Genomic DNA, 15,188 nt, shown 5'->3' on the forward strand with positions numbered 1-15,188 from the left:
TTGTACAAAGAGAAAAAACTTCATTTATATGCATTTCTCTTACCCTAATTGCCCATACATATATAAATAAAAAAAGAGCCTAAAAATTTGGTCGATTATAGTGACACCCGTGTCAATGCTATGTCCTTTGAAGTGTCACAAAGTCAAAGTTAACTGACACAATCTCGACTCGTGTTAGAAAATGTTAGGGTGTTAGAAAGTTAAAATTGATATAGTTTCAATTCTTGTCGGAAGCGTGTCAGAAAGTGTTCGAGTATCGAACACGCGACACGACATCAATATAAAGTGTTAGTGCTTTGGAGGTTGCAATGGATCACCTTTTCTTGTTGTGGACTTAGAATAGTACTTAAGATTTCCTTAATGGGTTGTGTTTTTCTCATTGTAGGTCTAGATAATTAGGTTGGATGCTTGAGGTCTATATTCTCTCTAAGCTTGTATGACTTGAAAGAAAAACCCCATGTTTTGTCTCTCCATTTTTGTGTTCCCAGCGTTTCAGTTGGATCAGCTAAGAATGAGTGTTTCTTGTGGTTTTGTTTTGTAACTTTCATTCTATCATAAAAAAAAAAAAAAAAAAAAAATATCCCATTGCTCTTGGTTTTATAATAGTATTTCAGCATTAGTTATGAAGGAGGTGAGCTCTTTTAGCTTATCTTCGATACATATGTGAAACGACACAAATTGTTCTGAGCCTTGAGTTTTTTAATTATCGATTTCTTGATATTTATATTTTGAACTAATTACATTAAAAAATATATGAAATAATTATTGATTTCTTGATATTTATATTTTGAACTAATTACATTAAAAAATATATGAAATGAAGTAATTTATTTCTGTCGTTTCAAAACACCGTCACTTTGAAACAATGATCAAAATATCAAGAAATAGAAATTTCAATGAAAATATCGAAAAATTATCGAATACCGATGGAAATTTTACTAAAATTTTAAATAAAATTTATATAATCAGCTAAAAATATAAAAAAGATGTTAAAAATTCACAGAAAGAAATTTCATGAAAATATCGAGGATAATATCGAAAGACCCTAACCCTAAACACTTTTCCTGTTTACGGTTTGGGGCCGACTACATTTTCCCTACTACAGCACAGCGACCCTCCCTCCCTCCCTCTCTCTCACATCGATTTCATCTTTCACTCACTCACCCGGAGTCTTGAATCCACGTAAGTCTGCAACGGGGATTTTTCTCAGTTGCTGCTTGTTAGTGTTGTCTTTAGTTTGAATCTGAGTATGTGTTCATGTAGATTTTGTTTGGTTTTATTCGAACTCTCTTCATGGTTGTTGGTTGCAGACTGTAATTTTTCATGGATGAGGCACAATTAACCTTTATTATTGATTATAGGAGATTTATTACATGTATGATTTGTGTTTCTTTTCTGGGTTACACAGTAAGGCATTTCTGGTATTGAACCAAGGATTCTATGCTGGGATGGTAGTTAGGGTGGGACTTAAAGTTGAGCTAAGAAATAATAATATGACTGACCCCAACACATTTCCAAAGCTTCCAATATATCCTCCATATTTTCTTCCATTTTCCAGTAACCTCTGAGGATTGAACCGAGAACCTCACCCACCAAAACTGAGATTAATCCCTTTCAGGTATTATCAGGGAACTAATATGCAAGAAAAAAATCTTTGCAAATGGATCTCTGCCTTTTAGCTTTGTTCCCTTTTCTGTTTTTGTCGACTTGTTATCTATTTAGCTCTTTAGGTGGACTTGTCCGCTATTATATATAGAAAGGTGTGCACTTAGTAATCCTTTTGTAAAAATGAGATGAAATGATAATACAAGTCTGGTAGTTAGACACCTTGAATGTTTGAGGAAATAGAATTGAATGTAGTTTTCTGCACTAATAATCCTTTTGTTCCTCAAACATGAAAAAAAAAAACATTTGTTCAATCCTTTATCTTCTGACATATATCTCTACATATGTGTGAATTTGGGCTCTTTTCGGGCATGTGCTTCTGGTGGTTTACACGATCCACTCGAAAGTGAGTCGAAACTCCCTGAAAAGTGTGTGTGTGTGTGTGAAATTTTACCAACTTTTTGTATCATTGATCTAGGAAACTTAAATCCTGCACCTTTGTTTTGCAGAACTGTAAACTCAAATGATTGTTGCCTAGTTAACTTTAATTAATTAACTGTGTCAGTTTTCTAGGATTACCAAATTTAAGCTTGTGCAGTATATTTAGTTAAAGTGAAAGTGGAGTGAAGAACACAATAATTGGTGGTTTTGCAATCTTTATTATGCCCTGATCATTTAGAAGTTAGAACCTTATTTGGGCCATTGCTTACATAAACTCGTCTCATCTTCTCTGTGTTGTCAGTCGCTATATCTCATCCAGGTGACAAGGCCTTCATTTCTGGTCAAAAGATGGTTGATCGTCTTTTTGAGGATATCTTTCAAATACTACAGTTAAACCCAGATGGAAAAAAGTTTGATAAGGGTATCCATCTGTTTTCTATGCATTAATCTCTTGTTAAAAATGATATACAAATCAGTTTCATAGTCAGTTTTTTGCTTATATCTTGCATTTTGGTAGTTACTCGAATTGAAGCAAAAAGTGAGACATGCGAGATGTTCATGCACCTAGATGTGAATACAGAGGTGTATCCCATGAAGGAAGGTGAGAAGTTCTCAATGGCTCTAACTTCTACACTCAACTTGGATGGAACACCTGACACTGGCTATTTCACTCCGGTAAAATTAAACTTTATCTTTAATTATATATAGCTCATAGTACTTTCCTCTTTGTTTGAACTGCATTGAATCTCTCTCCATCTCTATTGGAAAGATGGAGCATGTATGAATTAAGTATGGAGTGTTAGCACTGTGATTTTCAGGAATCTTGTGAAATAACAGTTAAAAGTGAATATTGTAGTTGGCAAGGTTTAAAAAATCGGCCATCACAGATTCACAGATATATCAGCACTCAAATAGTAGGATAAATCAGAGAAATGTTAGTATAGTGCATTTGTTGGGAAAAGAGGATATATCTACCCTTGGAAAAAAGGCGATATCGACAGATATACCGGTGTATCTGCAGCTACTTAGAACCTTATTGGCTTCAGATTAATTAGCATTTTACTGCAATTTTCAGGAATTTCTTTCAGGACTTCCATTCTTTTCTATAGATTTTTTTCCCAATTGATTTTCCTTAGTTCTCTATCAGTTCCTATAAGTCAGAGTATCTTATCTTAGAATGGAGGTTAGTTCTTTTGGTGTTTATTAGGTGGTTTCTGCAAGGGAAACACGGTCCTTTCAGTATCATTTTACACAATATTATTTGTTTTATGAAGTTGAAAATGTACGTATATCCTTCTGGTTGACCAATTTGAAAAACAAGTTTTAATAAAGACGTGATATCTTTCGATGCAAATTTTGGAAACGACAAATAGATTTTTTTGCTGTTCGAACACGGTATACAAAGTTAATACTTAATTTGTCCCAATAACTTCCTTCTCTTTGTCTTTCACGTCTTATTAAGTGAGTTTACACTTGGCTATCACCTCCTTTCCCTTTTCTCACTTGTTGAATGCTGTATCTCCTGGGACTTCTTAAGGAATGCTTTATTGATAATTGAATTGATGAAAGTGAAGAGAGATGTTTAACTTGGTCAATTCTTTCATTTTCTTTATGTCATTGCATCCCGAATAATTCCTATGCCTGTCATTTTATATGATTCCATCTGCAGTTGATGCTCTATTGTGAATGTTGATTTTACAAATGATAGAGAAAAGAGATTTGTTTTAGATTCAAATAACTATAGATGGTGTAAACGGTCTGCTCAATATTTTGACCTAATTTGAGTTCCAAAATAAGGATCGAAGAAGATATAAGTGTTGTTCTGCGATGGATTCTAAGTTTTCCCTTCCTCATCTTGAGCTTTGATACTTTTTCTGTAATCTTTTGGTTTATATTTTTTTTAATGCTTCTAAAGAACTATATGGCATTTAAGAAACAAGTTGCCATATTGTTCAACAATATTAATTATTTAAACACTCTGTGATCCATGTTACCCTGTTGTCTATGCTTTTCTTGGTCAAGACAATTTTAGTACACTGGTCCTCTGGCTACCCCTTTCTTCTCGTAGCTTCAGTCCTAACATGAGTAATTAACCAATTTTATTGCTTGAAATAATTTGGATAAAAACTTGAAGCATGACATATACTACACATGGCTCTCATTGTGAGCATTAAAGATAGAGAAAGCAGAGAAAAATGTGTTTCTCAAGGGTTTATAGCTCCCACTTAATACTTACTATGTCTAATACACCTGGAACACTCATCAGCTTGTAATTAACTCGATATAAACTAACTGCCACACTTAACTCCATTTAGACCTTCAGCTATTGTCTTAGATGCAATTTCCTTCCAACTTAGGTAGTTGCAGTGGAATTTGGTTGTACAATAAAGAAGTGCTTTCCTATTTGGATGTGCCACTGCTAAGAGTTCTGAAGTGGGGATGGGGATGCAAGTAGGTTTGTGGTTGTATGACATGCCTAGAATTGCTTGGCTTCAACTTCCAAGGCTGCCTTTGTGTGGGATGTTTATGTGAAGTTTGTGAAAAGTGATAGTTTGTTGAAAATGGCATTAATTATCGAAGGGTGGAGGGATGCCTTTTATCTGGAGTGTATTGTAGTCTTGTTAATTTTTTTTTCCCCTTTATCTAGTATATTAAGTCAGTTGCTCTGTACCCTAGTGTTACATTCAAAATCCACTAGATTCTTTGTTCACTGGCACTACAACCAAACAATATTTTAAAATACCTGTGTTCTACCATGGCCTACAAGCTGTAGAAGATATAGGGGGACTTCTTTTGACCTAGGGAAAAAAGAATGCTTGTTCCCTCAACAGTTCGGTGCTGGCATTTAAGATGCTGACAATCGCAAGAGAAGGTTGATCGGTTTTGCTGATGGTTGGCATGGAGAAGGATGTCATCTAGTTGTGGTATGTGAAAGCATAGTAGCAGTGCAGGACGGAGAACTTCTCTATAAGATTGGTGATGTCATAAGATTGAAATTTCGCACTAGTCACTGTGGTGACATTCTTCTTTGAACTAAACACCTTCAGTTTTATGGTTTTGCTTGATAAGGAAGTACTCCAGTTGTTGCCACTAGAATCTTAATCATTGGTTTGGATAGAGATTAATAGAATTTAATATTGGAAATACTGTAAAAATATTTTAAAATTTTTTTTTTATAAATTATTTCTATTTTCTTCTTTTATCATTCTAAATTTTAGAATATTTTTTCTATTATTGTAAGTATCAAATTAGTTAACTAAATGTTGGATGCCTAGTGGAGAGATTCTGTATTTTCTATTGTTTGAGAGACTTCTTTTTATTTTTTTATTTTTTATTATTATTTTTTTTTTATAGAAGTATCTTGATATTAGATCTTTTTGTTGGACTTAAGTGGGAGCAGATCATAACTTCATTGTTAGAAGATTGGTGTTCTAAAGTTCCTCCTAAAACTGTTTTTTGATGGATGGAACTGTGGAGAAGCATGAATGTTTCAAATAATAGATGGGGATCGATTTGAGTTCCTTAGTTCATGGGCCTAACCCTTTGTGTGTAATGTGGTCTATTTGAATGGAAGGAGCAACAAGTTTGTGAAGGGATTGCCTATTTATAATCTTTAATTTTGATGATTGAGGTCAACTTTCAAGATCTCCTTATTCTTCTGGTCACTATTATATTTTTTTAATGCTTTTATCCCTATTTCAAAGTACAACAGAAAAGGGTGTCAATACCATAATCAGGCTCTGTCATTTTAACCATAAGTAGCTGATGATATCCACCTCTATTTAACTATATATTTGACTTGTTGATCTCATGCCTACAACTCAATATAATGGTCATCTTTAATAATATACAATCATTACAACAAGAATAATATACAATCATTACAACAAGATGATTATAAGGATGCTAATGTAAAAACATGATGTTTGCTGTCAGCTATAGCTTCGTGCATTGTTCAGTTCCTTTACTAAACTATCAAGGTCCAGGTTATGCCTAACTGTTAAAAGTTTACCGTTTTTACAGGGAAATCGCAAGACGTTGGCCGATGAATATGAGTACGTCATGCAAGGGAAGCTTTTTAAAATCTCAGAAGGTTCTAAACGGGATCCTAAAGCGTAAGTGTAACAAATCATTCCTTGGAATTGTACAAGTGCTCTTTTTGTTTCACTGTTTGTTTGTTAATAACAGACACAAAAATATTAGTGTACTGCATTTTGGGTTAGCAAATGTTGGGGGTGGGTAAATGGGTTAGGATTTGGATTGGTCAATGGTTGGATCCCTACTAATGTAACCAAAGAAAAAAGGAAGAGATAAACTTTCGGCATCATGAAAATAACTGCTCTTCAATCTAATGGCCATTGATGCCCATACAACTATCATTTTCTCTGATTACTTTTACTTTTCCAAACGCAAAAGAACAGCAATCATTTTTTGTATGATTTGAACCAGAATGTTTTTTTTCATTTGGTTTCTTCTTTGGCTAAAGGGAGGTAAATGCTTCATTTGCTGGGCTGTTGATGATGCTCAAGGGGGAATCCTCTCAATTCAAGAACTTTGAATTGGATCAAAGGCTGTTTCTCCTCATCAGGAAGCTATAGAACTCATGGCAGTCCAATATGGCATTGTCTGCTACTTTGTCCTAATATGAACATTGATTGTCGTCATGTTGTATAAACTTATACTGCCCCTTGACAGTGGGGATTAAGGCTTGGTTAAGTTGTAATGTTTAGACATCAGTGCTAAGACAGTTTACAGCTGTCTGAAACTCTTGACGTACAGGTCAGCTGCACTTTCCTTATATGAGCATTGTTATGTCTGCCGCTATCTCTTTCTGTGCATTTAGTTTCAAAAAGAGTGATCCCTCGGTTCTTCCACCAGAAATTCCTTAACAAAACTGATATTGATGACTGATTATAATCACTCAGGTTCTGGTATCAGACCATTATCACTATCAGCCAGAAACAAATCTGGGAAGATGTAACAACTATTTACTTCTCATGAAATGGATGCCAAGATCCCATCCTTGATGGCCAGGAAAGCTATTTGGTGATTTTATAGGAGCAGGGTGCCAATATAGTGTCATTTTAGCCAATAATATCTGTCATTACCTTGATTAACATTCTGAAATAACCCATCACTGTAGGAATGCCTTTACTTGTTTGTACAATCAATACAATTTCGAATTGCCCTTGCGTATTAGGGTGGCACCTATTTTCTAATCGACCTAGTTCTTAATAATTGGCGGCGTATTCCAAGTCTGGTTCATCGGTTCTCCCATAACACCTTGTGTCCTCAATTATTTTTTTGTTAGAGAGAACTTCGGTCTAGGGTTTTTTTTCCTGTCTGCACGTCTTTCTTAGTACCCACTACTATCAGCCATGGAAGTTTCTGCCCATCTTGCGGCAATGCTTACCATCTTGAAAATGGGAAAACATCCTTTCCTTGGGTTCAGCCTATATACTAAGCTTCCGGGGCTTCCAACCCCCGACTTTAGGGTTATTCTTCACACCAGGACGATAACATATCCTTCATTTTTTTGGCCGGAGACACTAACAGAACCCCATTCTTGTTCTTCAAAGCTAGAGCAACTTCAAAATCAAGGTGCACTGAATCCGCAACTACCTTCTTGGTGCGTATGCTTGTTGTAGGCGAACAATGTCATAGACGCACTCCTCTTTGAACCCGAGAGGGCTACACCAGCAGCTTCAGCAAAAGCCTAACAGGACGTACCGGACCAGCCAGTTTAGATAGGAATTGCTCCAACTGTGCAGCTAAAACTTTGACCTGGATACTTAGAATGGAAAACGTGAAGTCTTTGGGCACCAACGTAAGCAAATTGGTGCTTGAACCTGAGCCAGCAGCCCCGAGACCAGTGCTGCAGCGTTACTCTTCCCTCATGATGTCATCGAAATAGTGAGACCCTCTGAAACCCTAAAATTAGGGTTAGGGTTGTTGATGCCCAAAAATCCAGCTATCAGGCCCAATTCATTTCTCGAGCCCAATAAGCAAATTATATCGACAATCAACTAGGCCTCATCAAAAAGCCCGCGGATCAAGTGGGCCGATGGAGGCCCGCCGGCCCGCAGGGCTTTTGGCCCGGCCCGGCCCGTCAAAAAACCCGCAAAAGCCCGCCTTGGTGGGCCGATGGAGGCCCGCAAAAAAGCTCGCAAAAACCCGGCCCGGCCCGCCAAAAGCCCGCCAGGCCCGGCCCGTAAAAGCCCGCAAAATATTATATATATATATATATATATATGTATGTGTGTGTGTGTGTGTGTTTATATATATATATATATATATATAGACACATATAGATATATATTTGTGTGTGTGTTTATATAGATATATATATATATATATATATATATATATATATATATATATATCAATATATCATATATGTGTGTGTGTTTATATATATATATATATAGAGAGAGAGAGAGATATAGATATATATATATATATAGATATATCATATATGTGTGTGTGTTTATATATATATATATATATATATATATATATATATATATATATATATATATATATATATGTATATGTGTGTGTGTGTGTGTGGGGAAATTCTTATATAAAATATGTGCATATATATATTCTACATATCGGTTGACCAATCCGATCGGATTCGAAAATATGGTGAAATTGGCTAAATTTTTTACCACACTCATAATTTATTGTAATAAACTCATCCAACGGTCGGTTTTTCCATTTTCTTTGAATTGATAGGGGTTGCTTTTTGAAGTGTATGATATATAAATATAGGTTTATAAGAGTAACTACGTTTGACCTAGTTGATCGAATTCGAAACGAGAACCAAATTGGCTGAATTTTCTACAACCACCATAAAACATTACAATCTCTCCATCGAGTGGTTGGTTTCTCCGAATTCATTTTCTACTTCATGGTTGCTTTAGAATGAACCTAAACAATTTAAATGCAATGTATAAGTCATACAACTATAGGAATAAAATTGGTATAGACCAATGTGTTTGTAATTAAAATTAATTTTTTTTATCTTATATCCACGCACATCCATTGATGGAATATATACAAACGTGATGTGAAAAAATAAGCACGTTTCGCAGTTGTCACGGCATCGGTCAACCAATAAAACATATAAGTGACTACGGTTGACCAATCCGATCGGATTCGAAAATATGGTGAAATTGGCTAAATTTTTTACCACACTCATAATTTATTGTAATAAACTCATCCAACGGTCGGTTTTTCCATTTTCTTTGAATTGATAGGGGTTGCTCTTTGGAGTGTATGATATATAAATATAGATTTATATGAGTAACTACGTTTGATCTAGTTGATCGAATTCGAAACGATAACCAAATTGGCTGGATTTTCTACAATCACCATGAAACATTACAATCTCTCCATCGAGCGGTTGGTTTCTCCGAATTCATTTTCTACTTCATGGTTGCTTTAGAATGAACCTAAACAATTTAAATGCAATATATAAGTCATACAACTTTAGGAATAAAATTGGTATAGACCAATGTGTTTGTAATTAAAATTAATTTTTTTTATCTTATGTCCACGCACATCCATTGATGGAATATATACAAACGTGATGTGAAAAAATAAGCACGTTTCGCTGTTGTCACGGCATCGGTTAACCAATAAAACATATAAGTGACTACGGTTGACCAATCCGATCGGATTCGAAAATATGGTGAAATTGGCTAAATTTTTTACCACACTCATAATTTATTGTAATAAACTCATCCAACGGTCGGTTTTTCCATTTTCTTTGAATTGATAGGGGTTGCTCTTTGGAGTGTATGATATATAAATATAGGTTTATAAGAGTAACTACGTTTGACCTAGTTGATCGAATTCGAAACGAGAACCAAATTGGCTGGATTTTCTACAACCACCATAAAACATTACAATCTCTCCATCAAGCGGTTGGTTTCTCCGAATTCATTTTCCACTTCATGGTTGCTTTAGAATGAACTTAAACAATTTAAATGCAATGTATAAGTCATATAACTTTAGGAATAAAATTGGTATAGTCCAATGTGTTTGTAATTAAAATTAATTTTTTTTTATCTTATGTCCACGCACATCCATCGATGGAATATATACAAACGTGATGTGAAAAAATAAGCACGTTTCGCGGTTGCCACGCCATCGGTCAACCAATAAAACATATAAGTGACTACGGTTGACCAATCCGATCGGATTCAAAAATATGGTTAAATTGGCTAAATTTTTTACCACACTCATAATTTATTGTAATAAACTCATCCAACGGTCGGTTTCTCATTTTCTTTGAATTGCTATATGTAGCTCTTTGGAGTGTATGATGTATAAATATAGATTTATAAAAAATTAGTGTCTTTAAAAATTTATTTATCAACAAATTAGTATCTATATATAAATATAGATTTTTTTTGGTACAATATAGTTATATAGATTGTTATCTTTGGTTGTATTTGATCATTATCCATTGAATTTCCAAAGCTTGATTAAAAAAAAAAAATACTTGTGTCTTTAAATAATTATTTATAAATAAAGCCCGCAAGGCCCGGCCCAAAAAAGCCCGCAAGGCTAAGCCCGGCCCGGCCCGAAAAAGCCCGCAAGGCCCGCTTTATATGGACGGGCTTGGATCCTTTGATTTTTAATAAAGCCCGGCCCGCAATTATTTAAAAATATAGCAAGGCCCGGCCCGTTGACGACCCCTACAATCAACATGCCACGTATGTGGACCCCAGCCACATTCACGCATTTGGGGCTTACAAGAATGGGTGTGGCGTGGAAGGTAACGGAAATGCATGAGGCCCATTATTAGTTTTAGGCTTGTTGGTAATTTCAGATTTGGGGATTGAAATTCAAGCCCAACAGCCCAATTCTGATTATGGGCAAGTGAAGAAGAAAGAACCCAAAAAACACTCAATTACAACAACACTTCTCTTTACCCAACATATTTAATTATTTTTCTTAAAACTAGATATCTCAAGTACTATATCACATTCTTTCACACAAAGCCAATTCTCTATCTTTGACTTCCCTTTTTCCAGCAGCAAATCTTGGAACCACGATACTTAGGATCACAGCAGTGGGAATCCTGGGATCATAGCAGCAGGATTCCTGGGATTATAGCAGCAGGATTCATGGAAACATAGAAACAGCAACAACCCTAAACTTAAGCCACCGCCACTCTATAAATTAAGATTTATAGTTGCTATGAAGGAAGAAGGAGCTGCCGGGAGCAATACACAAGCTAAACACTAAACAACCCAAGCAATTCCCTCATTCTCCCAAACACTATTTCCAAGTCCAGAAACTCTTCTACCTCCATGTAGATTCAAACTCATCATGCTTGATCGTATAATGATCTTCTCTGCCATGCTTCTTCTCTCCCAAATCCATCCTTAGTCCTGTACCTTCCCAACTCCCATCTCTTATACCGAATGCCTCAACCAATCCACTAATCACTGCCGAAATCTCTTCTTCCAAAACTCATGCTTTTCTAGCTCCCACGCCATGCACATCTTACCAAGCTTTTACAAAAGTTGCAAACTAATTCACTGCTGTGAACATGGAGAAGAGCTGCTTGGAGGGACACAACAACACACTTCCTAGGACTTTCCGTCATTCGAAGTTTGCTGGGCCTAATCTTTGCTAACTCAGGCAAAGGGGACGAGATTTTAGGCGTGCCATACAACTCCGACAAAAGTGCCCCTACAAGGGTTATGGTTAGTTTGCAATGTAGGCTACTCCAGATTCAGCGGTCGCTCACAACCTGAACTAGAGTGCTCCAACAACCCACATTCCTGGGAAAACCTTACCAGTCGTTCATATTGGAATCGGGCAGTCGTTGACGCTCCGATAGTAAACTCAAAAGTCAGTGGAGGCAAAGCTTCCTTCAGGAAAGAAAGAGAGTGGCTGATTCAAACCCCAACCACACCTTGAAGCAAACCCCGCTTGTCCACCTACAACTCAATGCCAAGCCTAGAACCCACCATTGCAATGACATTGTCAGTCCATTGAGCTAGCTAGAGACCTATGATTTCCATCCACACCAGAATGGAATCAATAGCCACCTACGTTGCATCACTCAGCCCATCAAAGTCTGAAATCGCCAACATAGATTTTCCAAAGAACCATGGACCACCGTCGACCACCTTCCCTTTGCTCATTTTCCACCGAGAACTGAAAAACAAATCGCTAGTTCTACTCCCTGATAGAGAGTTGATTCCTATAACCCCAAACAGAGACTATGGTTCCCATAAAGGCTTTGGGATCCACCCTCTTCCTTCTTATCGCCAATAAAAGGCAACCAACCACATAATGGTGATTAGAGATGGCGACGGCGCCTGCAGTCCACCATTATGAACTCAATGTGTATCTTTGCAGTGCAAGCACTTGACCCAATTGATAAGCACTTGTAGTCAGATCCTAGGGGCTGAGTTACATCACCAGAGAAGCTAAGCGAAAACTCGTGGTCTTGCAGGAGTTTTCTATTACGCCCTAACTATTTGTAGTAACCGTTAAAGATCACATTGATGGAAGAGGTGCTATCTACCAGCACCCGGCCCACCGACCATTTTTTGAGTATGGCATCAATTAAGAAATTGTCGTTATGTGGTAAGTGGATGCCGCGCTCTTCCTCCTCATTGAAGGTGATGGGCTCCCAGCTAGGTTTGCTCATCTTGGCGGATCTATTATTGTGGATATTGAATACCTCTTTTGGGTGGTTGGGGAGGTCATAACGCTTTCTTGCCCTGTTGGACACGTTGCTGATTGGAGCATCCCCTTCAATTGAATTGATGTGACGCATGGGTTCAATATTGGCTACCATTGGTGCTGGCTGTTGTGCCTTGTACTGCTCCAACTTGCCCTCTCTGGAGAGTGACTCAATTGCAGTCTTTAGCGTGTTATAGTCATTGTCATTTAGCACGTTCAATAATAATATATGTTTCAGCTTATATAATGTATCATTGGCCAGCCAGCCCTCAACAAGCTCAAATGCATTGCTATCGATTACATGCTTTTCATGAAGTTCCCTACCCCTAATGGCACAAGCAGCATAAGAGGCAGTCAACAGATTTATAGGTACATTGTGACATTTATAATATTAAAACCCTATATTTCGCTAAGTTATTTCCTTTAACTTGATCAATTAAACTTATTAGGTGTTTTATAGGTACATTGTGTTCGTGATGATACTTTAAGAGCTAAATGGAGTCTCAAAGTTTAGAAATGACTAAGGAAATAATGGAGAAGCATGGAAATGCACAAATAAATCAAACTTAGAACATTTTCCTACTCCGTCTAAGAGAAAGTGAGCTAGACAAGAAAGGAGGGGTAGATGCCTGACCAACTGAACTCCTAATGAGTTGAAACTTTCCAGTTTCATTCTAGACATCCCAAGGATCATTTCTTATTAAGAGTACCAGAGCTAGTTTTGAGTTGAAAGCCTTCAAACAGTCAGTTCAATTTTCTGAAAGACGAAAATTGGAAAACCTGACTTGTATGTATTTCAGAAGCATTTAAGGCCGAACCACAGTGAGTTTAACTCTGAAATTTTACGAGGATGATCTACACTCATGGGGGAACATTTGATATGAAGAGGTCAGAGGCCCATTATGAAGTATTAGGGGATAATTAATTAAAGTAATTAAGGGGGACAAAGTGACCTAAAACCAGCTCAACATTCATCATGTTCATGTTTCCCACCCACATAAGAAAGCTAGATGCTTTTCTCTTTTTCCTTGGATATATTTTTATACTCCAATCTCTTTAATAGATCATCATCACTTCCATATTTCTGCACCTTCATGCTTTGCTTTCATTTCATCATTACTCCATTTTTTCCATATTTTACAAACCACTTCCATACTCCACTTTCATTATTTTTCTTCCATTCATCATTTCACTCTTCTTTCTCTTCCCTATATAAACACCTTCTCCTCTCACTCTAAAACATATTCCTTCATCCATTTCATCTTTTTTGTCTCACCATCTCCTCTCCATTCTCTAGTTCTTAGTTTCATTTCTTTTCCATTCTCTAGTTCTTAGTTCTGCATCTTCAAGCAAAGAGAAGAAGAAGAAGAAGAAGAAGCAGTGAGCAATCCTAGCCACCATCATTCCACCTTGTATCGTGATACTGAAGCCTTGCTTTCAAGATTCAAGATCAACGTCTCAAGCTCTTCATCATCCATGTACTCCCTTCACGGTGTAATTCAATCTTTTCCCTTGTAACTTCTTTTGGTTTTCTTTGTTTGGATTTGTAGAACTATGAATTATAGTGGGGGTATGAGATTTCTGAGAAAATATACTAAAGGATGTAGTAGTCTATTTGTGAGTCGACATTTTTTAAGTCTTGCTGTCTTCAACATTTGCGTGTTCTCTTTAGTCTTCTTTGTGTTTTACAATTTGCTTTTGTGTTTTGTGTTTTCTATACTTAGTTGTTTTCTATGGTTTTAGTTTAGTTTTGTTATATTGATTTTGTTAAGGGACTAGCAAAACTAAGTGTGGGGGAATTTGATAGGAGCATAAAATGCGACATTTATAATATTAAAGTCCTATATTTCGCTAAGTTATTTCCTTTAACTTGATCAATTTAACTTATTAGGTGTTTTCAAGGTACATTGTGTTCGTGATGATACTTTAAGAGCTAAATGGAGTCTCAAAGTTCAGAAATGACTATGGAAATAATGGAGAAGCATGGAAATGCACAAATAAATCAAACTTAGTACATTTTCCTACTCCGGCTAAGAGAAAGTGAGCTAGACAAGAAAGGAGAGGTAGGTGCCTGACCAAAATAACTCCGAATGAGTTGAAACTTTCCAGTTTCATTCCAGACATTCCAGGGATCATTTCTTATGATGAGTGCCAGAGCTAGTTTTGAGTGGAAATCCTTCAAACAGTCAGTCCAATTTTCTGAAAGATGAAAATTGGAAAACCTGACCTGTAAGTATTTCAGAAATATTTACGGCCGAACCACAGTGAATTTAACTCTGAAATTTTACCAGGATGATCTAAACTCATGGGGGAACATTTTATATGCAGAAGTCAGAGGCCCATTCTGAAATATTAGTGGAGAATTAATTAAAGGAATTAAGGGGTAGAAAGTGACCCAATACCAGCTCAACATTCATCATGTTCAT

The 15,188-nt window shown here is 36.4% G+C and overlaps 1 protein-coding gene across 1 annotated transcript; it reads left to right on the top strand.

Annotated features, from left to right (window-relative positions):
- The first annotated feature begins 1,018 nt into the window (after window positions 1-1,018).
- On the top strand, window positions 1,019-6,870 carry LOC133732943 (DNA-directed RNA polymerases II and V subunit 8A-like). The gene is made up of 5 exons (XM_062160554.1): window positions 1,019-1,182; window positions 2,348-2,467; window positions 2,564-2,721; window positions 6,070-6,161; window positions 6,533-6,870. Exons 2-5 carry the CDS (start codon window positions 2,395-2,397, stop codon window positions 6,642-6,644), a joined length of 435 nt encoding a protein of 144 aa, XP_062016538.1. The 5' UTR covers window positions 1,019-1,182; window positions 2,348-2,394; the 3' UTR covers window positions 6,645-6,870.
- Window positions 6,871-15,188: the final 8,318 nt, after the last annotated feature.

Source organism: Rosa rugosa, chromosome 2 (genome assembly GCF_958449725.1).
Source record: "Rosa rugosa chromosome 2, drRosRugo1.1, whole genome shotgun sequence".
NCBI classification, from domain to species: Eukaryota; Viridiplantae; Streptophyta; class Magnoliopsida; order Rosales; family Rosaceae; genus Rosa; species Rosa rugosa.